This window comes from Plecotus auritus, assembly GCF_963455305.1.
Source record: "Plecotus auritus genome assembly, chromosome: 1".
NCBI classification, from domain to species: Eukaryota; Metazoa; Chordata; class Mammalia; order Chiroptera; family Vespertilionidae; genus Plecotus; species Plecotus auritus.
Genome location: NC_137770.1, coordinates 151,866,739 through 151,892,995, shown reverse-complemented (window position 1 = coordinate 151,892,995; position 26,257 = coordinate 151,866,739). Strand labels below are relative to the sequence as shown.

At 38.7% G+C, this 26,257-nt stretch overlaps 1 protein-coding gene across 1 annotated transcript in view; it reads right to left on the bottom strand.

The window, feature by feature from the left end:
• Positions 1 to 26,042, bottom strand: part of LOC308241383 (putative coiled-coil domain-containing protein 144C) — a gene marked incomplete at both ends in the record, with an annotated part of 105,738 nt that extends 79,696 nt beyond the window's left edge. The window contains one exon of the mRNA XM_080654790.1: positions 25,971 to 26,042. Coding sequence (XP_080510916.1) covers positions 25,971 to 26,042 — 72 coding nt within the window. The remainder of the gene's footprint in view (positions 1 to 25,970) is intronic.
• Positions 26,043 to 26,257: the final 215 nt, after the last annotated feature.

Sequence of the window (26,257 nt, the reverse complement as noted above, 5' to 3'; positions counted from 1 at the left end):
AGACTCCATCAAAAAACTAACAGAGTTAATAAATGAATTCGGCAATGTAGCAGGATACAAAATTAACGCCAAGAAATCTATGGCATTTCTATACACCAACAGTGAACTTACAGAAAGAGAGACTAAAAAAGCAATCCCATTTTTCATCACACCAAAAAAATTAAGATACTTAGGAATAAACCTAACCAAAGAGGTAAAAGACCTATACACGGAAAACTACAGGACACTGAAAAAAGAGATAGAGGAAGATGTAAACAGATGGAAGAACATACCATGTTCATGGATTGGGAGAATCAACATCATTAAAATGTCCATACTACCCAAAGCAATCTATAGATTCAATGCACTCCCCATTAAAATACCAATGTCCTATTTCACAAACCTAGAAAGAACTCTCCAAAAATTCATCTGGAATAAAAAAACACCCCGAATAGCCACAGCAATCCTGAGAAAGAAGAATAAAGTAGGAGGGATCTCAATACCAGATTTCAAGCTGTATTACAAAGCCACTGTTCTCAAAACAGCCTGGTACTGGCACAAGAACAGACATATAGACCAATGGAATAGAATAGAGAACCCAGAAATTGACCCAAACCACTATGCTCAATTAATATTTGACATAGGAGGCATGAACATACAATGGAGTCAAGACAGTCTCTTCAATAAATGGTGTTGGTAAAATGGGACAGATACATGCAAAAAAATGAAACTAGACCACCAACTTACACCATACACAAAAATAAATTCAAATTGGATCAAGGACTTTAACATAAGACGGGAAACCGTAAAAATACTGGAGGAATCCACAGGCAGCAAAATCTCAGACATATGCCAAAAGAACTTTTTCACTGATACTGCCCCTAGGGCAATGGAAGCCAAAGAGAAAATAAACAAATGGGACTACATCAAAATAAAAAGCTTTTGCAAAGCAAAAGAAACCATCAACAAAACAACAAGAAACCCCACTGTATGGGAGAACGTATTTGCAAATGTTATCACTTTTAAAGGTTTATTCTCCAACATCTACAGGCAGCTTATACAACTTAATAAAAGGAAAATAAATGATCCAATAAAAAAAAATGGGCAATGGACCTAAATAGAATATTTTCGAAAGAAGACAGAAGGAAGGCCAAGAGACACATGAAAACATGCTCAAAGTCACTAATTATGCGAGAGATGCAAATCAAAACGACAATGCGATACCATCTCACACCTGTCAGAATGGCTACCATCAACAAATCAACAAACGACAAGTGTTGGCGAGGATGCGGAGAAAAAGGAACCCTCGTGCACTGCTGGTGGGAATGCTGACTGGTGCAGCCACTGCGGAGAACAGTATGGAGTTTCCTCAAAAAACTGAAAATGGAACTCCTATTTGACCCAGTAATCCCACTCCTAGGAATATATCCTAAGAAACTAGAAACACCAATCAGAAAGGATATATGCACCCCTATGTTCATAGCAGCACGATTTACAATAGCTAAGATTTGGAAACAGCCTAAGTGCCCGTCAGCAGATGACTGGATCAGAAAACTATGGTACATCTACACAATGGAATACTATGCTGCCATAAAAAGAAGGAATTACTACCACTTGTAGGCACCTGGATGGAATTAGAGAACATTATGCTAAGAGAAATAAGCCAGTCAATGAAAGAAAAATACCACATGATCTCACTCATTTGGGGATAATGAAAAACATTATAAACTGTTGAACAAAAAGATAGATACAGAGGCAGTAAAGCATCAAACAGACTGTCAAATTACGGCGGTAAGGTTAGGGAGAGGTGGGGGAAATAAGAGATCAACTGAAGGACTTATATACATGCATATAAGAGTAATCAACGGATGCAAAACATTGGGGGTGAGGGCATGTATGGAAGTGGGGTGGGGGGGGCAATGGTAAGATATGTACACATATAATACCTTAATAAATATATAAAAAATTAAAAAAGAAAGAGATTAAGAAAAACTATAAAAAAAATAAAAATAAATAAAAAATAAAATAGAAACAGACCCCATAGCTTCACAAAACAAACTAATCCCTTACTTGCCAGAGGGTAGTAAGTTGAGGAGAGGGATGAAATAAAGAATATGTGTAACAAGTGCAAGCTTCCAGTTATAAAATGTATAAGCAACGGGGATCTAGTGTACAGCACAGGGAATGTGTCAAATCTATATATATAAAAGCCTAAATGACTGTTATGACCGGACGACCGGACAACCGACTGGTAGCTATAATGCGCATTGACCACCGAAGGGCAGCCACTCAACGAGGAACTGCCCCCTGGTGGTCAGTGCACTCCCACAACCAACCTACCCCAGCCAGCCTACCTCCTAGCCCTGATTGGCCTGATCAGGACTGGGTGAGACAGACCCCGATCAGCCCTGATCACCAGCCAGGCCGAGGGACGAATTCGTGCACTGGGCCTCTAGTATTGTAATAACTTTGCACAATGACAGATGTGTACTAGACATATCATTGTGAACACATCGTGAAGTATGTAAATGTCAAACCACTATGGATGCACACCTGAAAGTAATATAATATGTGCCAACTCTACTGTAACAAAAAGTTTAAGAAAGCAAAAAGAACGCCTAAGGAAAAGCAGGCCTTCCGGCTTCACATATGGACATGTGAGAATAGGATGCTTTTGGAGCCATTGCTAAGTACTGACCAGACAAGCAGACATAAATACTGACAACCTCACAGCTGAAAAAAAGGACAACTAGGATCCTGATGACATTACTGAACCACCTAAACAGTCATGGTTCCTATTATTTCAGTGTCTGTTAATTAGACCACCTATTATCTAAAGCTAAAAGCCTCTATCTGATAAATTTCCCAAGGCCTAGAGGATAAGACCTAGTCCTTTCTGTAGCACTAAAGGACTTTCCTAAGCCTGCCTTAGCTAGGCACTCACCTCATTCCCAATATTCCCATTACACACATTTTGCACATTGAAACGGTACTGCTCATAAACCCCGCAAAGTTCACTTGTGCATCTCAGCCCTGCCACTGCTGTTCCTGCAGCCAAAACTGTAATGTCAACAGCTGTTCTACCCGCCAAATATCATCCTTCTGCCACTTTACCTGGAAAACTTCTTTGTGGTCTGCATGCTTACTTTAAATCTCACCCACATTTTTATTTCTATTTATTTTTTAAAACATTTTTAAAGACTGGTTAGAAAGAGACAGAAACAGAGAGAGAGAAACACTAGTTTGTAGTTCCACTTATTTACACATTCATTGGGTGATTCTGGAATGTGCCCAGACCAGGCATCAAGACCAGAACCTTGGCATATCAGGGACAATGCTTTAAGCAATTGAGATATCTGGCCCAGGCCTCACCCACAGTTTTAAAACTCTAATTCTCATCGTGGACTTAAAGTGGCTGGCACACACCACACACAAACCAAAAGCATAAACAATGATAACTATAAGCTCCTAGTGCACTCTGGCACCTAGTAAGCAATGAATAAAAAATAGTAAGTAATAGAAATGACAAATGATAATAATAAACTCTTAGAGGGTAAGGACTGTGTTTTTAAAATATTTCATTTCTGCATCATCAAAATAATACTTAGTACCTAAGAGATACCTGAGATATAAATAGAGTGACCATCAAAAATTTTGATATTTTCTTGGAAAATTCTGTTTAAAAATTACAGAAATGGACTAGGAACAGTTCTCTCATATCATGAGCAGCTTCAAGGTCAAAACACTACTTCATCTTTGCACTTCCTGTAACTTGCACAACAAACCAACAGAAGTCCTTTGATAAATGTCTACTAAGTCCAAGGTGTCCTCATAGAGTTCAGATTACACAATGAGCTATGTGCCACATCTGGGTAGCACATTGACATTTTTTATTGTGAAACCTTTTTGTACTTTTATTATAATTTGCTGAGTCCCCATTGGGACTATCTGAATATTTATGGTTATCTTTTGACCAATGGCAGCAGAGCATCTTGTTCTAAAGAAATTAGTCTCTTGACATTTATTTAACAAAGATAACACGTTGTTCTAATAAATCTACTTATCTCATTCTGCTTTGACTTCTTAGGAATGAGGTTAATAATGGTGAAACCTAGTTGGTATAATATGCAAAATACCCTATGATTCTCAACAGGTATTGCCTTTCTGACTTCTGTACTATGAGTATATAATCTTTAAAAAACAATTTAATTGGAATCGCAGCACATTGGCTAAGTGAGTAACTCTTATGGTTTGCCATTTGTTTGTGCTACTAAGAAGTATTGATGAGTTCCTAGTTATACTTACTTCTTTAGTAACATAAATCACTATGTATAATAAGTATTCATTTACTAAATGTAATCCATTCAATATGAAAACTAAACAAAAGATGCATTTTTAGAACAGGTCCAATTTGTTATCATGTGAATATAGTAGAAACATACACCATTCTAACTTAACATCTTTTTTTCCTTTTTACATAAAGATATCATATGGGCTTTTAGGGGTCAGAATAAATAAAGGAACTTCTTTTCAAACAGCCCCAGATTTTAAATTGCCCACAATTAACATTTTTAATCATACTGAATACTATTCTATCAAGAAAGAGATTAAGAAAAACTATACATGCAACTTACACATTGTTTGGTATATTTTCACTGTTCTTTCATTATCAAAACTTCCTTACTCTTACTGCATCTATGTTAGGAGCACCAAAAGTAATTCACTATCAGAAATCTTACCACTGTGGGTACTTTCAGATGTGTTCGGTCTCCTTCTTTCATGATATTCAGAAGATAGTTGTTGCTTGCTGTGCACAAAAAAAATGGTGATAAGTAATATTAGTGCCTTAATACAAATCTATCTATAAAAGCCTAAGCAACCATCTGACCTTTTGACTGTCTGACCTGTAGCTATGATGTTCTCTGACCACCAGGGGGCAGACATTCAATGCAGGAGCTGCTGAGCTGCAGTGACTTGGCTGGCAGCTGTGGTTCTAGGGTGATGCACCCGGAACAAGTGTGGAGGGAGCCCGATTGCTGGGTGTGTCACCTGAGAATTGCCCTCTCATAACCCAGGACCCCTCCAGGGATATTGGAGAGCTGGTTTGGACATGATTCCTACAGGTCAGGTGGAGGGAACCCACCTGCTGGAAGGACCCCGCCCCTGGTGCGGCCCCCCAGGGAGGGTCCTCAGGAGGTTTGCTCCAGGGTGTGTCTGGCCCCTTTCACACAGTCCCACCCTGCCACCCACCTTCTAATTAATTTCCTTTCAATGTGCACAAATACGTGCACCGAGTCACTAGTATAAATATATTTCCCAAATGTAGTAAATTCTTAGAATATTTTAGATAATATCAGAGCTAATATTAAAACTTTAATTATATGAAACTCTTCAAATATATAAGGTCTAAAACGTTTTTTAGGAAGCATGTAATTTTTTTAAAAAGTAAACTAAAACAGTCATGATTTGAGGGCAGCATAGTTTAGTGAATTAATTACAGTTAGCTTATCATAAGGGCACGTGTCTTGAACTCAGACATCCTAGTTCTATAATCAACAGCCATTTGTTCTCAAGACACTTTTCTTTGACTCAAGGTCCTCCTCTACAAAATAGCAATCTTACTGCCTTATTTTAGAAGGTCCTTAGGAGGGCTAAATGAGCTAATACAGCAAAAAAGAATGCTCAGATAAACAGTAAACCAAAGCAAAAATCAGTTCATGAACTTTATTTGTTGAAATTCTTTTGGAATCTGAAATAAGCCCCATTGTGGGGTTTTCAACATTTCTAACATAAAATGTTGCAGTTTTCGGGAAAATGTTATTACTTTTTATCATTACCTATTCTTTCATTGTGTTCTGTAAATCAGGGTATCTCAGCTATTATATAACTTGCAACTAAATTTATCTACAAATATAGTACCTCCTGAAGTCAGATAACACAATGCTCCCTTATTTTTGCAGTGAATTATACCAACGGCAGAAAGAAAACTCATAGAAGTCAGCACCTGGCCTGGACTACTACTATCCTTTCTCTACCTACTGACACTTTGAACCAGCAGATCTTTATGAGAATGATCCTTAATCTCCCTGTTCACCCCCATTGGCTTTGAAGTTAGAATCTTACTGGCCACACATGGGTACTGATGAGTCATGAATGGGGCTTAGCTATTACACGGACCAATAACCTACTTGTTTATCGGGTTTTTAAAAAATAATTCTTTACTATAGGAAGTATTAGGTATGTCCCCTTTTTTTCCTCTATTACCCCTGCAGACCACCCCAACCCCAGTACCAGGCGCTCTCCACCCCACTGTCTGAGTCCATGAGTTATGCACATATGCATACAAGATCTTCGAATAACCTAATTTTGATTCAGATCTTTCTGTTGACTAGCTTCCATGTGAGGCATAATTTAAAATATTTGGAAACCTGAGGCAAAATCAAATCACTTGGGAATGTTTCCTTGTTATGGCAAAGAGATCACTGGAGGGGCCAACCTCAGTTATGAAATGAATCTCGTGCAAGTTGGCACCTACTACTCAGGTAAAGGCAATATGGAACCTTATACTATGTAAACTAAGATGCTCTACAGGATATAAAGTGACCTCAGGGGACAGATCAGATGACAAAGGAGAAAGGAAAGTCTGGTCTTTTCCTGCCGCATTATATGAACCAGCTTAGAATGGTCTCCACTAACACCTGCTAGTAGAAAATACAAACAACAGGCTCAAAAGGTAACTAGTCCACAAGGTCTGGGCTAAGAAGGAAGCTCCACATAGTCTTTCCAGTGTGTGTTGAGGGTGGGCAGGGAAAGGCAGTGAGTGAGTAATTCTAGGAGGCTCAGCTACCAGAATAGGGTGCTAGTAATTGGAATAGCGGCTATACATACAAGCATATGTACATCAACTAAAAAATAAATTGAGACTTTATGTCAATCAATATGAAGACTCAGGAATCTGAATCAGTCAGGCCAACCCTGGAGCAAAGATCAATCATGAATATTGGACCAGTTTCAATGGCAATTCTGTAGCAATAGAACCAATGGAAACAACAGAAAGGTTAGAATGTCCTTTTATAGCTCTCCATCTCACTTGTGAAAGAAGACTGTCTCCCTTGGAATTAGGGGGTCCTTTATTTTCCTGAAGAATTCATTGTTGGGCATAGGAGATAGCCACAGAAAATACAGATTTTTTTCTGATAAAGTGAACACTTCAAGACCCCAATTAGCCAGTTAGAGAAAATCAGAGATGAGACTTTACTTGTAACCCCATGCATGGAGGTTCTACTTGGAATGAAATGGATAAACATCTTAAAGCTCTGAGGTAAAGAATCTGGCCCATTGCTCCTTCTAACTGGTTGAGCTTTTCTTGGTTTCTGACTAAAGACACATACTAACTCACTGCCTTTCCCAAACTGCCTGAACCGAACTGTGAAAGCTCTCCTGGTACATAAAAAGAAAGAGTGAAACTATTTTAAACTTCAGTTTAATGATAACCTAAATTTTAAAGCAAACACTTAGAATTTAAAATCACTAACAAAATCATATTCCGTAGAAGCCCCCGCCCCAAGAGTTATCTTGAGAAAAGACATCAGTACCTTGCTGAAGAAGAAGCCTGACTGTATTTGCCGACTCATCATTTCCAGCAAGCATGAGGGCTGTGCGTGTAACACAGAGATCACTTCACCTTCAGTATTTTCAAATATGTTATTCACACCTAACTTGATGTACTCCCCAAGTTAATACCCTATTGTCTGTCTAGAAAGGATCACTTACATGCTGAAGTGTTCATCTTTGTAAATTACCTCTGAGGATATAATGAAGGGACAAAAAGGATGCCTATTGCCCTGACCAGTTTGGCTCAATGGATAGAGTGTTGGCCTGCAAACTAAAGGGTCCCAGGTTCGATTCCGGTCAAGGGCGTGTACTTTGGTTGCGGGCACATCCTCAGTAGAGGGTGTGCAGGAGGCAGCTGATCGATGTTTCTCTCTCATCGATGTTTCTAACTCTCTATTCCTCTCCCTTCCATTCTTTGAAAAATCAATAAAATATATTTTGAAAAAAAAAAGGATGCCTCTTGTCCACTTGCATATTGTTAATTTAAAGTCCTCTAAGAGATAAGAAACTATGCTGAGGTCACCAATCTGAAGTGGGGGAAGATTTAAATGAAGATCCACCTCTTGGCCAGGATGTTAAACACAAGTTGAGAGACTAGAGAGGGCTTTAATTAATTTCTGGGTTTCCATAAACTCCTGAAATTCTACACACCTTTTATTCTGTCTACCGTACATATAAATGGAGAACACCATCACTGACAGAGTTGGAAAAAAATAATACAATGAAAAATACAAATAAAAAAACAAAAAAACAGAGAAGACAGTAAAAAATCTAGAAAACTTATGAAGGAGGAAAAAAAGACTCTAGGAGAAAAAGAAAAAACTTCATACAACTAGGCAAAGTTAACAGCCAAAAGGGAAAACCAGATTGTGAAATCAGTAAACAGAGAAATCAATTAGAAATATCCTCTAAATGCATACAAAATTTAATTAGCAAAACATGGTCTATACATAGATATTATTACCTTACAGATAAATAATTCATCTCAAGAAAAATGAGTATCATTTTACCTAAAGACATGTGCCTGATTAGGCCTTACTGAGGTAAAACCTTTGGTTCTGTGGCCATAGCTAACCAAGATGGGCCCTAAAAGCTTTGGTGGGAAAAACAAGGTCCTATGTATCACTACAATTGTCAAGGAGAGTAAGATAAATGCTTGGACTAACAGGGTCTCTTAGAAAAACTCTAACTCAGAGTTAACACACAATCAGATTTGGCTTTCTGGGTTGCTCTGATTTGCATCTGTATCTCCCTGGCAGAGCTACAGGGGAATTTATCAGTGTATGTTGAGAGACAACAGAAAAATTTGAGATCCAAGCTGTTTGACAGTCAAACCGTGGGTCAGCCCCTTCCTACCTATGGAATCATGGGTCAATTCATTCACTTCCCTAAACCACAGTTGACTCATTAATAAAAAGTAGGCTATGATAGCACACCTATTTGCAGAGTTATTGTGATGACTATATAACACAGGTGAATTACATAATATAGAGTCTAGCCCACAATAGAACACTCTAGAAATGGTAGTTTCTTTTCTCTACATTCCCATAGCTAACACACAAATTTTTAAAAAATCCATGAAATCCAACCTGCTTAAAGAGTCTTTTTCTTCAGAGATATCTTCCACTATTAAAGAAAAAAAGTGAAATACATTTTAAAACAATAATAAAATATAGGACTTTAAAAGTACTGGAGTAGTGCTTTATTACAAAGTATCCTTTGGGACCACACCTACAGACTATACTATAGTGAATAGTAATCATATTATTGGTAGTCCACTAATATATTAATATATTCTCTTTTTAAATATACCAAATGCAAGAGAGAAAAAGAATGGGATCTATCAAAATTTGATACTTACCTGTGAACTGTTATTTACAATGAACATAACTCTAACCAACTCCATCATATTGACAGAAAATAGTATTGTTAGTAGAAGCAGAATCTATAATAATAGAAGTGTAATATGCTAATTAGACTGGATGACCTTCCGGACAAAGCCCGGGCTGGGAGGGCTGAGGCAAGCTGCTGCCCCTGCGAGGGCCAAGCCCCCTGCATGAATTTCATGCATCAGGCCTCTAGTCATAGAATAACAATGGCATATGTAAAAGAGCATGAGTTTTCTGAACTTCTTCCATTAGGAGCAGTTAGTAAAGAGAACACCTCTCATGCAGTAACACAATACAGCTTCTCCAGCTCTTCAGTGAAGACTAGCCCGTTAGGATGAAACACTCCATCACAAGGAAGCTTGATCGCCAGGCACTACACTTTACGCACAGAAAACCAGGAAACAGTGTCTTCCTGGCCCCATGCCCAATTGCAACTTAAATAGGAAAGACCTTGGGAATCCAGTTGTATAAAGTAGAACTACTTGAGACTGTCTCTTTCCATTGCTAGAGAGTATCTGTTCCCACCTCATAGAGCAGGTGGAAGAGACCTTTAGTGCTCTGCAGTAGTGCGTGAGGTCTTTTTTCTCAACCCGCCCCATTAGGTGGCAAATGCCTCGAGAAAGCATGTTTTTTCAGCATGTGTGGCATATGTCATCAGATCCTATGCTGAAGAACAACAACAACAAACAACTAAGGACAAAGCAAGTCTTGGATAACTACATCCAATTACCTCGGAATTTTAATTTTTTAAACTTTTAAAAAGGTACTCAATGTCTCTTTCCAACTATACAAAAATCAAGAAAAGGCAAAATTATGAAGACAGTAAAAAAGATCAGTGGTTTTCAGTGGTTAGAGAGAAGGGACGGTGGAATAAGCAGAGTACAGCAGATTTTTAGGGCAGTGAAATGATTGTACATGATACTGTAATGGTGGGTACATGTCATCAGACATTTGTCAAAACCCATAGAATATACACCACCAAGAGTGAACCTTAAGGATAACTATGGACTTTGGTTGATAATGATGAGTCAATGTAGGTCCATCCGTTGTAATAAATCTACCTCTCTGCTGCAGGATGTCAAAAATGAGCAAGGTTGTGTGTGTAGGGGATGTAGGGATTAAGGGAACTTTCTGCTCAATTTTGCTGTGAACCTAATATTGTTTTAAAAAATAAGGCTTAAGAACTTCTGTGAAAAAATGTATCCGCTGAATGTGTTATTAACACACATGACCATATTAGCACTATTTTCAAGACACAGTCACCTTGGAAATTAAGAAAAACCCAAGTACTAGAAAATGGGTATCATTCCGACAATTGAGTGAAACATATGGAAAAATATAAATAAGGCAAATAATTTTAACTGTGTACTAGGGCAGGAAAATAACTGATAAATATGATTGAATATCTTGCTTTATTATTATAAATGGGGATTTAGCATAATATAAATTAAAATTAAATCATCCATATAATTAAAAGACACATTTTTCTAATTTTAAATCAAAAATCATTACAATGATTTTACAAAAAAATTGTCTTCAAAAATTGGTTGCATTAAAAGGAAACCTTAAAATTGCCTAGTAATTTATGTATAAATACCTGTTAAATACTCACCAAGCATCACAGAAGTAACCAGCATTGCAAGCAATTATGGATGATGCTACTGAAACCAGTACCATATTTCATTATCATATTACTTGTTTTAAAAATAAAATCAATGCCAAAATTCAGTCAGGGCTATACTGCTGTGCAGAAACATTTCATGCAGCAGGCCTAAGACTGCCATCCTTAGAAAGTCCTGCTTAAATGGCTGCCCTTCAGTTGGAGTCTGAAAACCTGAATCTGGGGAGGGTTTCCACTTTTCCCTAACTGAGAGGAGTGGCCCTGGTGCCTAAACACTTGGTACAACCGATGGGATTCATGCTGAACACTTCCTTTCCTTCTGGGAATCTAGAATTTATGTACAGGCTATGGGGAAGATGCCCATGTGACTAGCATGCCATAAAAACCTTGGCACTGAGTCCAACCAGATTGGTAGATGACATTGTTTCAGGTGTGTTGTCAGAATTTGACAGTGTAGTAACAAAGCACATCATGGTAACGCCACAGGCAGAGGACTCTTGGAAGCTTCTGACTGGTGTCCTCCACCCTTTCTCACACACACATTTTCTTATTCTGATTTCGCTTTGGCCTTTCCATGTAATAAATCTTTTTTATCAGTAAAACTATATGCTGTGTCCTTTAAATGTTTTTTTGGGGGGGGGAGGGGAGAGGGGGGAATCAGCAAACCCAGGTGTGGGTTTAGGAACCTCTAACAAAATTGCATTATGTGAAATTGGTATTATTTGGTGTTCTATACATGATGATAGTCAGAAGTTGATTTCACAGAATACCTCTCTTTGATTTTTTTTCAGTCCATGCTTGTTTTCGAGTGTGTCGGAGATCTATAACTACTGGAATAAAGACATGAAAGGGATAAAGAAAATAGTGATGTCAGAAAATAATGTGAAACAAGCAACATCAATATTTACTCAGAATAAGAAATACAGAATCCTAATTGTTGACTACATGTTCTATTATCAAAGTTCCCATAAAGAAAAGGAAGACATCACACTGACAATTTTATACAACTAAACAGGGTTTAATTCCTTTCTACAATAGTCATAAATCAATCAATATTGGGATAACTGTAGAAAAACAAAAAATATCATATATACCAGAATAGTGTTCTAATTATTTCAAAGTTCTTTTTATTTGTTTCTAATGTTTTTAAAATTTCTTATTAAACTAAAATCATGGCTCACCTATCAAAAGCAGTTCTTCACAGGACAAGTCAAAAAGTCAAAGAAATTGTATCCAAAATGTAGAGATATCCAGGGATATCCTACCAAACTCACCATGTATGGAAAAATACTGCTCTGACCTCTTGAACGGTGGCTCTTTCCTGCTCATCTAATAAATCCTATTCTTCATGTCTGATCTAAATGCCAGTGCACTGCCTGGAAACTTGTGAGTCACCTTAGATTTCTTTCTCCTCGCCACTTCTTACATGTGATCATCAGGAAATCATGTGAACTAGGCCTCCTACTGACTCTGCTTTGTTTTGTTACTGTCAACTGCCCTAGTCAAACATGAGCTCTTTACAGGTGGCTCTCACAGGGGGATGATACCACTAACTGATATTGTTCCTTTGTAAATTAATAAGATTTTTTTAAGCAAAACAAATGAAAAAGGCATAGAATTAGAAAAACATTAACATTTTAAATGGAATAAATTGAGCTTCCTGACTCATTTCCACATAAATGGGTAAAAACTTCATAATGGACACATGCTAGTCCAATGAAGGAAAATCTTCATTTGTCTCCCAGTCTCTAGGTGGTTTCCTTCCATTTGTGCTCTACATGAGGGGTCAGCAACAGAGGGCTCACAGGCCAAATACAAGCTGCCATCTGGTTTTGCAAATAGTTTCAGTGGACTTGCCTATTCACTTGCATATTCTCTAGGACTGCCCTCACTCTACAATGGCAGACTTGAGTAGATATGGAAGACCACATGGCCTAAAATCAGGCCCTTTACAGAAAAAGCTTGCTGATCCCTGCTTCATACCACAAACACAGGGCCCTAATCAAATATAATCTTTTAACTCTTCTGCTGAGAACTGCAATGAATCCTTGCAGCAAATATTGCTGGCTCCCTACCTTGGTCTTCATTTTTGCTGGAGAACCACAACTGTATTTGGCCATTCACTGTCCTGATACACACAGAAGGTGGTATCTCTCCAGCTCCAAAAAGTGAAATGATTAGACTAAGCTCATCACAGTAACAAGTTTACCACTGTCTGGTTTAGGAATGAGCATGGGATGTAACCCAATCCTATAAAATGTTAGAGGAAGTGAGCTGCAGGCCACTTGTGTTTTTTTTTTTGTTTTTTGTTTTTTCTATTTTAAAAGAAACACATAGGCTCAGCCTGTGTGGTTCAAAGGATTGAGCAATTTCCCATGCACCAATAGGTCACTGGTCATATTCTTAGTCAGGGCACTATTAGGCTTCATCCACCATTAGGGGATGTACAGGAGGCAGCATATGGATGTGATGGTTGTCTGTTACACTGATGTTTCTATGGCGTTCTCCCTTCCCTTGTCTCCCTCTAAAGACAATAAAAACTTATTTCAAAGAAAGTTAAAGTATACACATAGCTCAACATCACTAATCAGGAAAATGCAAATGAAAACCATAAGAAGTACCAGCTCATTCTCTTAGAATGGCTGTCCTCAAAATATAAATAAATAACAAGTATTGGTGAGGATATGGAGAAAAGCAAAAGCCTTGTGCACTGGACAGGTGATTATAAATTGGTACAGTCACTGTGGAAAGCAGTATGGACATTCCTCAAAATATTGGAAATAAAACTGCTATTCCACTTCGGGGTATTTATCCAACAGAAACATGAACACGAATTTGAAAAGATATCTGCACCCCTATGTTCACTACAGCATTATTTACAATAGCCAAGATATGGAAGAAATGTAGATGTCCTTCCATAGATAAATGAATAATGAATATGAGAGTAGTATATATGTATGCACATACACATCTTTGAACATATATACAGAATGAAATATTAGTCAGACATAAAAAATAATGAATTCTTGCTACTTATGGCAACATGGATGGACTGAGAGGGTATTATGCTATGTGAAATAAGACAGAGAAAGACAGACTATAAGGTCTCACTTATATGTACAATTTAAAAGAATATAATAGAAACAGACCCCATAGCTTCACAAAACAAACTAATCCCTTACTTGCCAGAGGATAGTAAGTTGAGGAGAGGGATGAAATAAAGAATATGTGTAACAAGTGCAAGCTTCCAGTTATAAAATGTATAAGCCATGAGGATCTAGTGTGCAGCACAGGGGATGTGTCAAATCTATATATATAAAAGCCTAAATGACCGTTATGACCAGACGATTGGACGACCGGACAACCGACTGGTAGCTATAATGTGCATTGACCACCAAAGGGATGCCATTCAATGAGGAGCTGCCCTCTGGTGGTCAGTGCACTCCCACAACCAACCTACTCCAGCCAGCCAATCTCCTAGCTCTGATTGGCCCGATCAGGACTGGGTGAGACAGACCCCGATCAGCCCTGATCACCAGCCAGGCCGAGGGACGAATTCGTGCACTGGGCCTCTAGTATTGTAATAACTTTGCACAATGACAGATGGGTACTAGACATATCATTGTGAACACATCGTGAAGTATGTAAATGTCAAACCACTATGGATGCACACCTGAAAGTAATATAATATGTGCCAACTCTACTGTAACAAAAAGTTTAAGAAAGCAAAAAGAACGCCTAAGGAAAAGCAGGCCTTCCGGCTTCACATATGGACATGTGAGAATAGGATGCTTTTAGAGCCAGACAAGCAGACATAAATACTGACAACCTCACAGCTGAAAAAAAGGACAACTAGGATCCTGATGACATTACTGAACCACCTAAACAGTCATGGTTCCTATTATTTCAGTGTCTGTTAATTAGACCACCTATTATCTAAAGCTAAAAGCCTCTATCTGATAAATTTCCCAAGGCCTAGAGGATAAGACCTAGTCCTTTCTGTAGCACTAAAGGACTTTCCTAAGCCTGCCTTAGCTAGGCACTCACCTCATTCCCAATATTCCCATTACACACATTTTGCACATTGAAACGGTACTGCTCATAAACCCCGCAAAGTTCACTTGTGCATCTCAGCCCTGCCACTGCTGTTCCTGCAGCCAAAACTGTAATGTCAACAGCTGTTCTACCCGCCAAATATCATCCTTCTGCCACTTTACCTGGAAAACTTCTTTGTGGTCTGCATGCTTACTTTAAATCTCACCCACATTTTTATTTCTATTTACTTTTTAAAACATTTTTTAAAAACTGGTTAGAAAGAGACAGAAACAGAGAGAGAGAAACACTAGTTTGTAGTTCCACTTATTTACACATTCATTGGGTGATTCTGGACTGTGCCCAGACCAGGCATCAAGACCAGAACCTTGGCATATCAGGGACAATGCTTTAAGCAATTGAGATATCTGGCCCAGGCCTCACCCACAGTTTTAAAACTCTAATTCTCATCATGGACTTAAAGTGGCTGGCACACACTACACACAAACCAAAAGCATAAACAATGATAACTATAAGCTCCTAGTGCACTCTGGCACCTGGTAAGCAATGAATAAAAAATAGTAAGTAATAGAAATGACAAATGATAATAATAAACTCTTAGAGGGTAAGGACTGTGTTTTTAAAATATTTCATTTCTGCATCATCAAAATAATACTTAATATCTAAAAGACACCTGAGATGTAAATAGAGTGACCATTAAGCAGAAAAATGAATTAACTGAATTTTGATATTTTCTTGGAAAATTCTGTTTAAAAACTACAGAAATGGACTAGGAACAGTTCTCTCATATTATGAGCAGCTTCAAGGTCAAAACACTACTTCATCTTTGCACTTCCTGTAACTTGCACAACAAACAAACAGAAGTCCTTTGATAAAGGTCTACTAAGTCCAAGGTGTCCTCATATAGTTCAGATTACACAGTGAGCTATGTGCCACATCTGGGTAGCACACTGACATTTTTGTTATTGTGAAACCCTTTTGTACTTTTATTATAATTTGCTGAGTCCCAAGTGGGACTATCTGAATATTTATGGTTATCTTTTGACCAATGGCAGCAGAGCATCTTGTTCTAAAGAAATTAGTCTCTTGACATTTATTTAACAAACAAAGATAACACGTTGTTCTAATAAATCAACATATCTCATTCTCTTTTGACTTCAGAGGAATGAGGTTAATAACGGTGAAACCTAGTTGGTATAATATGTAAAATACCCTATGATTCTCAACAGGTATTGCCTTTCTGACTTCTGTACTATGAGTATATAATCTTTAAAAAACAATTTTATTGGAATCACTGCACACTGGCTAATTGAGTAACTCTTATGGTTTGCCATTTGTTTGTGCTACTAAGAAGTATTGATGAGTTCTTAGTTTTAGTCCCTTATTTTTGCAGTGAATTATAACAACGGCAGAAATAAAACTCATAGAAGTCAGCACCTGGCCTGGACTACTACTATCCTTTCTCTACCTACTCACACTATGAACCAGCAGATCTTTAGTAACATAAATCACTACGTATAATAAATATTCATTTACTAAATGTAATCCATTCAATATGAAAACTAAACAAAAGATGCATTTTTAGAACAGGTCCAATTTGTTATCATGTGAATATAGTAGAAACATACACCATTCTAACTTAACATCTTTTTTTCCTTTTTACATAAAGATATCATATGGGCTTTTAGGGGTCAGAATAAATAAATGGATTTCTTTTAAAACAAAATAGCCCCATATTTTAAAATACCCACAATTAACATTTTTAATCATACTGAATACTATTCTATCAAGAAAGAGATTAAGAAAAACTATACATGCAACTTACACATTGTTTGGCATTTTTTCACTGTTCTTTCATTATCAAAACTTCCTTACTCTTACTTCATCTATGGTAACAACACCAAGAGTAATTCACTATCAGAAGTCTTACCACGGTGGGTACTTTCAGATGTGTGCAGTCTCCTTCTTTCATGATATTCAGAAGTTAGTTGTTGCTTGCTGTGCACACACACACAAAAAAAAATGGTGATAAGTAATATTAGTGCCTTAATACAAATCTATCTATAAAAGCCTAAATCTATCTATAAAACCATCTGACCTTTTGACTGTCTGACCTGTAGCTATGATGTTCTCTGACCACCAGGGGGCAGACATTCAATGCAGGAGCTGCTGAGCTGCAGTTACTTGGCTGGCAGCTGTGGTTCTAGGGTGATGCACCCGGAACAAGTGAGGAGGGAGCCCGATTGCTGGGTGTGTCACCTGAGAACTGCCCTCTCATAACCCAGGACCCCTCCAGGGATATTGGAGAGCTGGTTTGGACATGATTCCTACAGGTCAGGCGGAGGGAACCCACCTGCTGGAAGGACCCCGCCCCTGGTGCGGCCCCCCAGGGAGGGTCCTCAGGAGGTTTGCTCCAGGGTGTGTCTGGCCCCTTTCACACAGTCCCACCCTGCCACCCACCTTCTAATTAATTTCCTTTCAATGTGCACAAATACGTGCACCGAGTCACTAGTATAAATATATTTCCCAAATGTAGTAAATTCTTAGAATATTTTAGATAATATCAGAGCTAATATTAAAACTTTAATTATATGAAACTCTTCAAATATGTAAGGTCTAAAACGTTTTTTAGGAAGCATGTAATTTTTTTAAAAAGTAAACTGAAACAGTCATGATTTGAGGGCAGCATAGTTTAATGAATTAATTACAGTTAGCTTATCATAAGGGCACGTGTCTTGAACTCAGACATCCTAGTTCTATAATCAACAGCTATTTGTTCTCAAGACACTTTTCTTTGACTCAAGGTCCTCCTCTACAAAATAACAATCTTACTGCCTTATTTTAGAAGGTCCTTAGGAGGACTAAATGAGCTAATACAGCAAAAAAGAATGCTCAGATAAACAGTAAACCAAAGCAAAAATCAGTTCATGAACTTTATTTGTTGAAATTCTTTTGGAATCTGAAATAAGCCCCATTGTGGGGTTTTCAACATTTCTAACATAAAATGTTGCAGTTTTCGGGAAAATGTTATTACTTTTGATTATTACCTATTTTTTCTTTGTGTTTTGTAAATCAGGATATCTCAGCTATTATATAACTTGCAACTAAATTTATCTACAAATATATTGCCTACTGAAGTCAGATAACACAATGCTCCCTTATTTTTGCAGTGAATTATACCAATGGGAGAAAGAAAACTCATAGAAGTCAGCACCTGGCCTGGATTACTACTATCCTTTCTCTACCTACTCACACTATGAACCAGCAGATCTTTATGAGAATGATCCTTAATCTCCCTGTTCACCCTCATTGGCTTTGATGATAGAATCCTACTGGTCACACATTGATACTGATGAGTCTTGGACGGAGGCGTAGCTATTATACTGACCAATAACCTACTTTTGTTTATCGGGTTTTTAAAAAATAATTCTTTACTATAGGAAGTATTACGTATGTCCCCCTTTTCTCTTTATTAACCCCCTGCAGACCACCCCCAACCCCGGTCCCAGGCACTCTCCACCCCACTGTATGAGTCCATGGGTTATGCACATATGCATACAAGATCTTCGAATAACCTACTTTTGATTCAGATCTTTCCATTGACTGGCTTCCATGTGAGGCATAATTTAAAATATTTGGAAACCTGAGGCAAATTTTAATCACTTGGGAATGTTTCCTTGTTATGGCAAAGAGATCACTGGAAGGGCCAACCTCAGTTATGGAATGAATCTCATGCAAGTTGGCACCTACTACTCAGGTAAAGGCAACATAAGACAATAAACTAAGATACTCTACAGGATATAAAGTGACCTAAGGGGAAAGATCAGGTGACAAAGGTGAAAGGAAAGTCTGTTCTTTTCCTGCAACATTATTTCAACCTCTCTGACAGCTTAGAATGCTCTCCACTAACACCTGCTAGTAGAAAATACAAACAACAGGCTCAAAGGGTAACTACTCCACAAGGTCTGGGCTAAGAAGGAAGCCGCACATAGACTTTCCAGGGTGTGTTGAGTGTGGGCGGGGGGAGGCAGTAAGTGAGTAATTCTAGGAGGCTCAGCTACCAGAATAGGGTGCTGATAATTGGAATAGTGGCTATACATACAAGCATATGTATGCAAACTAAAAAAAATTGTGACTTTCAAGTCCAAGTGTCAATCAACATGAAGACTCAGGAATCTGGGTCAGCCAGGCCAACCCTGCAGCAAAGATCAATTATGAATATTGCACCGGTTTCAATGGCAACTCTGCAGCAATAGAATCAATGGAAACAACAGAAAGGTTAGAATGTCCTTTTATAGCTCTCCATCTCACTTGTCAAAGAAGACTGTCTCCTTTGGAATTAGGGGGTCCTTTATTTTCCTGAAGAATTCAATGTTGGGAGTAGGAGATAGCCACAGAAAATACAGATTTTTTTCTGATAAAGTGAACATTTCAAGACCCCAATTAGCCAGTTAGAGAAAATCAGAGATGAGACTTTACTTGTAACCCCATGCATGGAGGTTCTACTTGGAATGAAATGGATAAACATCTTAAAGCTCTGAGGTAAAGAATCTGGCCCATTGCTCCTTCTAACTGGTTGAGCTTTTCTTGGTTTCTGACTGAAGACACATACTAACTCACTGCCTTTCCCAAACTGCCTGAACTGAACTGTGAAAGCTCTCCTGGTACATAAAAAGAAAAAGTGAAACTATTTTAAACCTCAGTTTAAGGATAACCTGCATTTTAAAGCAAACAGTAAGAAATTAAAATCAGTAACAAAAGCATATTCTTTGGCAGCCTCCCCCTCAACAGTTATCTTGAGAAAGACATCAGTACCTTGCTGAAGAAGAAGCCTGACTGTATTTGCAGACTCATCATTTCCAGCAAGCATGAGGGCTGTGCATGTAACACAGAGATCACCTCCCCCTCAGCATCTTCAAATATATTATTTCAACAGCTAACTTGATGTACTCCCCAAGTTAATACCCTTTTGTCTGTCTAGAAAGGTCACTTAGATGCTAAAGTGTTCATCTTTGTAATTTACCTCCGAGGATAAAATAAAGGGACAAAAAGGACGCCTCTTGTCCACTTGCATATTGCTAATTTAAAGTCCTCTAAGAGATAAGAAATGATGCTGAGGTCACTAATCTGAAGTGGGGGAAGATTTAAATGAAGATCCACCACTTGACCAGGATGTTATACACAGGTTGAAGGACTGGAGGGTGCTTTAATTAGTTGCTGGGCTTCCATAAACTCCTGAAATTCTACACGCTTTTGATCCTGTCTATGGTACATAAAAATGGAAAACACCATCGCTGGCAGAGTTGGAAAAAAATAATACAGTGAAAAATAGCAAAAAAAGCAGAGAAGCCAGTAAAAAAATCAAGAAAAGTCATGGAGGAGGAAAAAAGGACTCTAAGAGAAAAAGAAAAAATTTCATACAACTAGGCAAAGGTACCAGCCTGAACAGAAAACCACTGTGAAGTCAGTAAACAGAGAAATCAATTAGAAATATCCTCTAAATATATGATGAATTTAATTAGCAAAACATGGCCTATACATAGATATTATTACCTTACAGATAAATAATTCATCTCAAGAAAAATGAGTATCATTTTACCTAAAGACATGTGCCTGATTAGGCCTTGCTGAGGTAAAACCTTTGGTTCTGTGGCCATAGCTAACCAAGATGGGCCCTAAAAGCTTTGGTGGGAAAAACAAGGTCCTATGTATCACTACAATTGTCAAGGAGAGTAAGATAAATGTTTGGACTAACAGGGCCTCTTAGAAAAACTCTAACTCAGAGTTAACACACAATCAGATTTGGCTTTCTGGGTTGCTCTGATTTGCATCTGTATCTCCCTGGCAGAGCTACAGGGGAACTTATCAGAGTAAGTTGAGAGACAACAGAAAAATTTGAGATCCAAGCTGTTTGACAGTCAAACCATGGGTCAACCTCTTGCTAACTATGGAATCATGGTCAATTCACTCACTTCCCTAAACCACAGTTGACTCATTAATAAAAAGTAAGCTATGAAAGCACACCTACTTTGCAGAGTTATTGTGATGACTATATAACACAGGTGAATTACATAATATAGAGTCTAGCCCACAATAGAACACTCTAGAAATGGTAGTTTCTTTTCTCTGTATTCCCATAGGTAACAAATTTTTAAAAAATCCATGAAATCCAACCTGCTTAAAAAGTCTTCTTCTTCAGAGATATCTTCCACTATTAAAGAAAAAAAAAGTGAAATACATTTTAAAACAATAATAAAATGTAGGACTTTAAAAGTACTGGAGTAGTGCTTTATTAGAAAGTATCCTTTGGGACCACACCTTAAGACTATACTATAGTGAATAGTAATCATATTATTGGTAGTCCACTAATATATTAATATATTCTCTTTTTAAATATACCAAATGCAACAGAAAAAAAGAATGGTATCTATCAAAATTTGATACTTATCTGTGAACTGTTATTTACAATGAACATAACCCTAACCAACCCCATCATATTGACAGAAAATGGTATTGTTAGTAGAAGCAGAATCTATAATAATAAAAGCGTAATATGCTAATTAGACTGGACGACCTTCTGGACAAAGCCCGGGCTGGCAGGGCTGAGGCAAGCTGCTGCCCCTGCGAGGGCCAAGCTCCTTGCATGAATTTCATGCATCAGGCCTCTAGTCATAGAATAACAATGGCAAACGTAAAAGAGCATGAGTTTTCTGAACTTCTTCCATTAGGAGCAGTTAGTAAAGAGAACACCTCTCATGCAGTAACACAATACAGCTTCTCCAGCTCTTCAGTGAAGACTAGCCCGTTAGGATGAAACACTCCATCACAAGGAAGCTTGATTGCCAGGCACTACACTTTACGCACAGCAAACCAGGAAACAGTGTCTTCCTGGCCCCATGCCCAATTGCAACTTAAATAGGAAAGACCTTGGGAATCCAGTTGTATAAAGTAGAACTACTTGAGACTGTCTCTTTCCATTGCTAGAGAGTATCTGTTCCCACCTCATAGAGCAGGTGAAGAGACCTTTAGTGCTCTGCAGTAGTGCGTGAGGTCTTTTTTCTCAACCCGCCCCATTAGGTGGCAAATGCCTCGAGAAAGTATGCTTTTTCAGCATGTGTGGCATATGTCATCAGATCCTATGCTGAAGAACAACAACAACAAACAACTAAGGACAAAGCAAGTCTTGGATAACTACATCCAATTACCTCAGAATTTTAATTTTTTAAACTTTTAAAAAGGTACTCAATGTCTCTTTCCAACTATACAAAAATCAAGAAAAGGCAAAATTATGGAGACAGTAAAAAAGATCAGTGGTTTTCAGTAGTTAGAGAGAAGGGACGGTGGAATAAGCAGAGTACAGCAGATTTTTAGGGCAGTGAAAAGATTGTACATGATACTGTAATGGTGGGTACATTTCATCAGACATTTGTCAAAACCCATAGAATGTACACCACCAAGAGTGAACCTTAAGGATAACTATGGACTTTGGTTGATAATGATGAGTCAATGCAGTCCATCCATTGTAATAAATGTACCTCTCTGCTGCAGGATGTCAAAATGAGCAAGGCTGTGTGTGTTTGGGGTTATGGGGTTTAGGGAAACTCTCTGTACTCTCCATTCGATTTTCCTATGATCCTAAAAGAGCTCTAAAAAAAAAGGCTTATCAATTTTTCTTTGAAAAAATGTATCTGCTATTAACATATATCAACATATTATTGCTATTTCAAAACACAGTCAGCTTGGAAATTATGACAAAGATCCAAGTATCAGAATGTGTGTTCTCAAAAATATATATTTTAATTGACTTCATAAAGGAAAGGAGAGGAAGAGAGAGATAGAAACATCCATTATGAGAGAAAATCATCTATGGCTGCCTCCTACATGCCCCACACTGGGGATTGAGCATGTACCCCTTGCACAGGCCCTGACCTGGAATCCAACCACAACCTTTTGGTTCATGGGTCAACACTCAACCACTGAGCCATGCTGACCAGGCAGAATATGAGTATTATCCCCACAACTGAGTGGAGCATGTGGAAAGCTATAAATAAAGCCAATGATTTGAATTGTACACTTGAGCAAGAAAATGACTGATAAAAATGATTGAATATCTTGCTTTATAATTACATATGGGGATTTAGTGCAATATAAATCAAAACTGAATCATCCATTTAATAAAAAGACACTTTGTGTTCAAATTTTAAGTCAGAAATTATTGTGCTGATTTTATCTAAAAATTATCTCAAAAAATTAATTTGATAAAAAGGAAAGTTTACAGTTGCCTAATATTGCCCTAGTAATTTATGTACAAACTAGAGGCCTGGTGCACGACATTTTGCATTGGGAGTGAGGGTTCCCTCAACCCGGCCTGCACCCACTCACAGTCCGGGACCCCCAAAAAGTCCTTAGCACTGCCGTGGAGGCTGGAGAGGCTTCTGCTGCTACCCTCACTGCGCTTGCCAGCCTTGATCTCGGCTTCTGGTTGAGTGGTGCTCCCCCTGTGGGAGTGCACTGACCACCAGGGCAGCTCCTTCATTCAGTGTCTGCCCCCTGGTGGTCAGTGCATGTCATAGCGACTGGTTGTTCCACTGTTCAGCCAATTTCCATATTAGGGTTTTATTATATAGGATCCTGTGAAATGTGCATCAAGAGTTACAGAAATAACCCACATTGCAAGCAATTATGGATGATGCAAATGAAACCACTACCATATTATATTATCATATTACTTGCTTTAAAAATAAGTTTTCAACTCAACATTAAAAATTCAGTCAGGGTTATACCTGATGTGCAGAAACATTTCATACAGCAAGCCTGAGACTGCTACCCTTAGAAAGTCCTGCTTAAATTGCTGCCCTTCAGTGGGTGCCTGAAAACCTGAATCTGGGGCGGGTTTCCACCTTTCCCTTCAATAAGACTATGCACACGCCCACACAGGGATGCACCTAGAGTTCCCAGCTCAGGTGACTGGAGAGGCTGAGCCACTGGGTCCTGCAGGACACCTACTACACAAGGCCACTCCAGCAATTCCAGGAGACACAGAAGCTCTACATAATACATAGAAACAAACACAGGGAAGCAGCCAAAATGAGGAGAGAAAGAAACATGACACAAATGAATAAAATGGAAGCAAGCAAACTACTGGATACAGAGTTCAAAACAATGGTTATAAGGTTACTCAAGAATCTTCATGAGAGCTTCAATGACTTAATGAGAGCTTCAAGCGACTTCATGAGACTTTCAAGGATCTTAATGAGAATTTCAAAGACATGAAAAAGGACCAGTCAGAAATTAAGCATACACAAGTTGAAATAAAGAAAATTTTACAGGGATCCAACATTAGAATAGAAAATTCTGAGAATCAAATCAAGGATTTCCAATATGAGGAAGCAAAAAACACCTAATCAGAAGAATAAAAAGAAAAGTAGTCCAAAAATATAAAGACAGTTTAAGGAGCCTCTGGGACAACTTCATTATTTCAAGAAATAATTACCGCAAGCTTCCCCTACCTGGTGAAAGGAAGAGACAAGTCCGGGAAGCAAAGAGATTATCAAACAAGTGGAACCCAAAGTGGCCCACACCAAGACACATTATAATTAAAATCCAAGACACAGAGAATCTTAAAAGCAGCAAGAGAAAAACAGTTGGTTACCTTCAAGAGAGCACCAATATACAGCATATGTCTTGTTCCCAAATTCTCTCCTGTTTTAAATTTACTTAAATTGATTTCTCATAAAAAATTATGCAGGCCAGAAGGGAGTGGCAAGAAATATTCAAAGTGATAAATAGCAAGTACCTACAACCAAGAATAATCTACTTAGGAAAGATCTTATTTAGATTTGAGGGTCAGATAGAGGGCTTCACAGACAAGAAATAGGTAAAGGAGATTACCACCACCAAAGCAGTATTACATGAAATTTGGGGGTACACTTGAAGAAGAAGAAGGATAAGAAGAAGGAGAAGAAGAAGAAGGAGTAGGAGAAGGAGGAGGAGGAGGAAGAGGAGGAGGAGGAGAAAATGAAGAAGAAGAATGAACAATAAACAGGCAATAAGTACATATCTGTCAACAATTAAATCTGAAAATCAAAATAAACAAACAAGAAATCTAATAAACAAAATAAACTGATGGATAAAAGAGAATCAGAGGCATGTTTAATGGAATAGACTGATGATTTTCAGAGGAATGGGGGGAGGGAGGATGCAAAGGAATTAACCAAAGGTTTTATATGCATACTAGGGGCTCAGTGCAAGAATTTGTGCACCATTGAAGTAATTGTGGGCTGAGAGGCTGCAGTGTGCACAGGGGCATATTTTGGCCCATCCTCCACACCCCTGCATAGCCCCTCCTACCACCGCACCCCTGGTCCCCTATCTGTTGGCAGCCCCACTCTTGTCGCCATAACTTACACCTGCTGATGGCTTGGAGCTACTGGGGCTGGTGCCAGCTGCAGATGTGAGCTACAGCTGCTGTCCCAATCACCCCTCAGGAGTAGAGGGAGGTGGGGAAGCCCTCAGGGGCGATTGGGGAGGCAGCTGCCTCTCGCATCCACTGATGGTGCCGAGCTATCAGGACTGGCGCTGGGCTCTGGCAGTGGGTGCGAGTAGTGGCTCTGGTGCTGGCTGCAGGTGCGAATGGGGCCATCATTGGCAACAGGTGTGAGAGGCAGCTGCTGGCCCCAATCGCCCCTCAGAGCAGGGGGAGGTGGAGAAGCCCTGTGGGGCGATTGGGGCCGGTGCTCAGGCACCAAGAATTTTCAGTAACCACCAGAGGCTCACACCAATGACAGTGACCAACGCGGAGCGCCCCCGCTCACCTGATCCATCATCCCAACGTGGTGATGCTCACCATGTTCCAAGCTCTGCCGCCTACTGCTGATGCCCGCCATGTTCCACGCACACCCCTCGTGGTCAGCACATGTACTAGTGACCAGTTTTTCAGGTGTTCGTTTGTTCCACCATTCAGTCTATTTGCATATTAGGGTTTTATATATATAGAGATATGCATTACTTGTGGACACAGACAATGGGGAGGTGAAGGCCTGGGGCAGGGTAGGAATTGGGTAGAGGGGAGCAATGGGGGGGAAAGGGGGTACATCTGTAA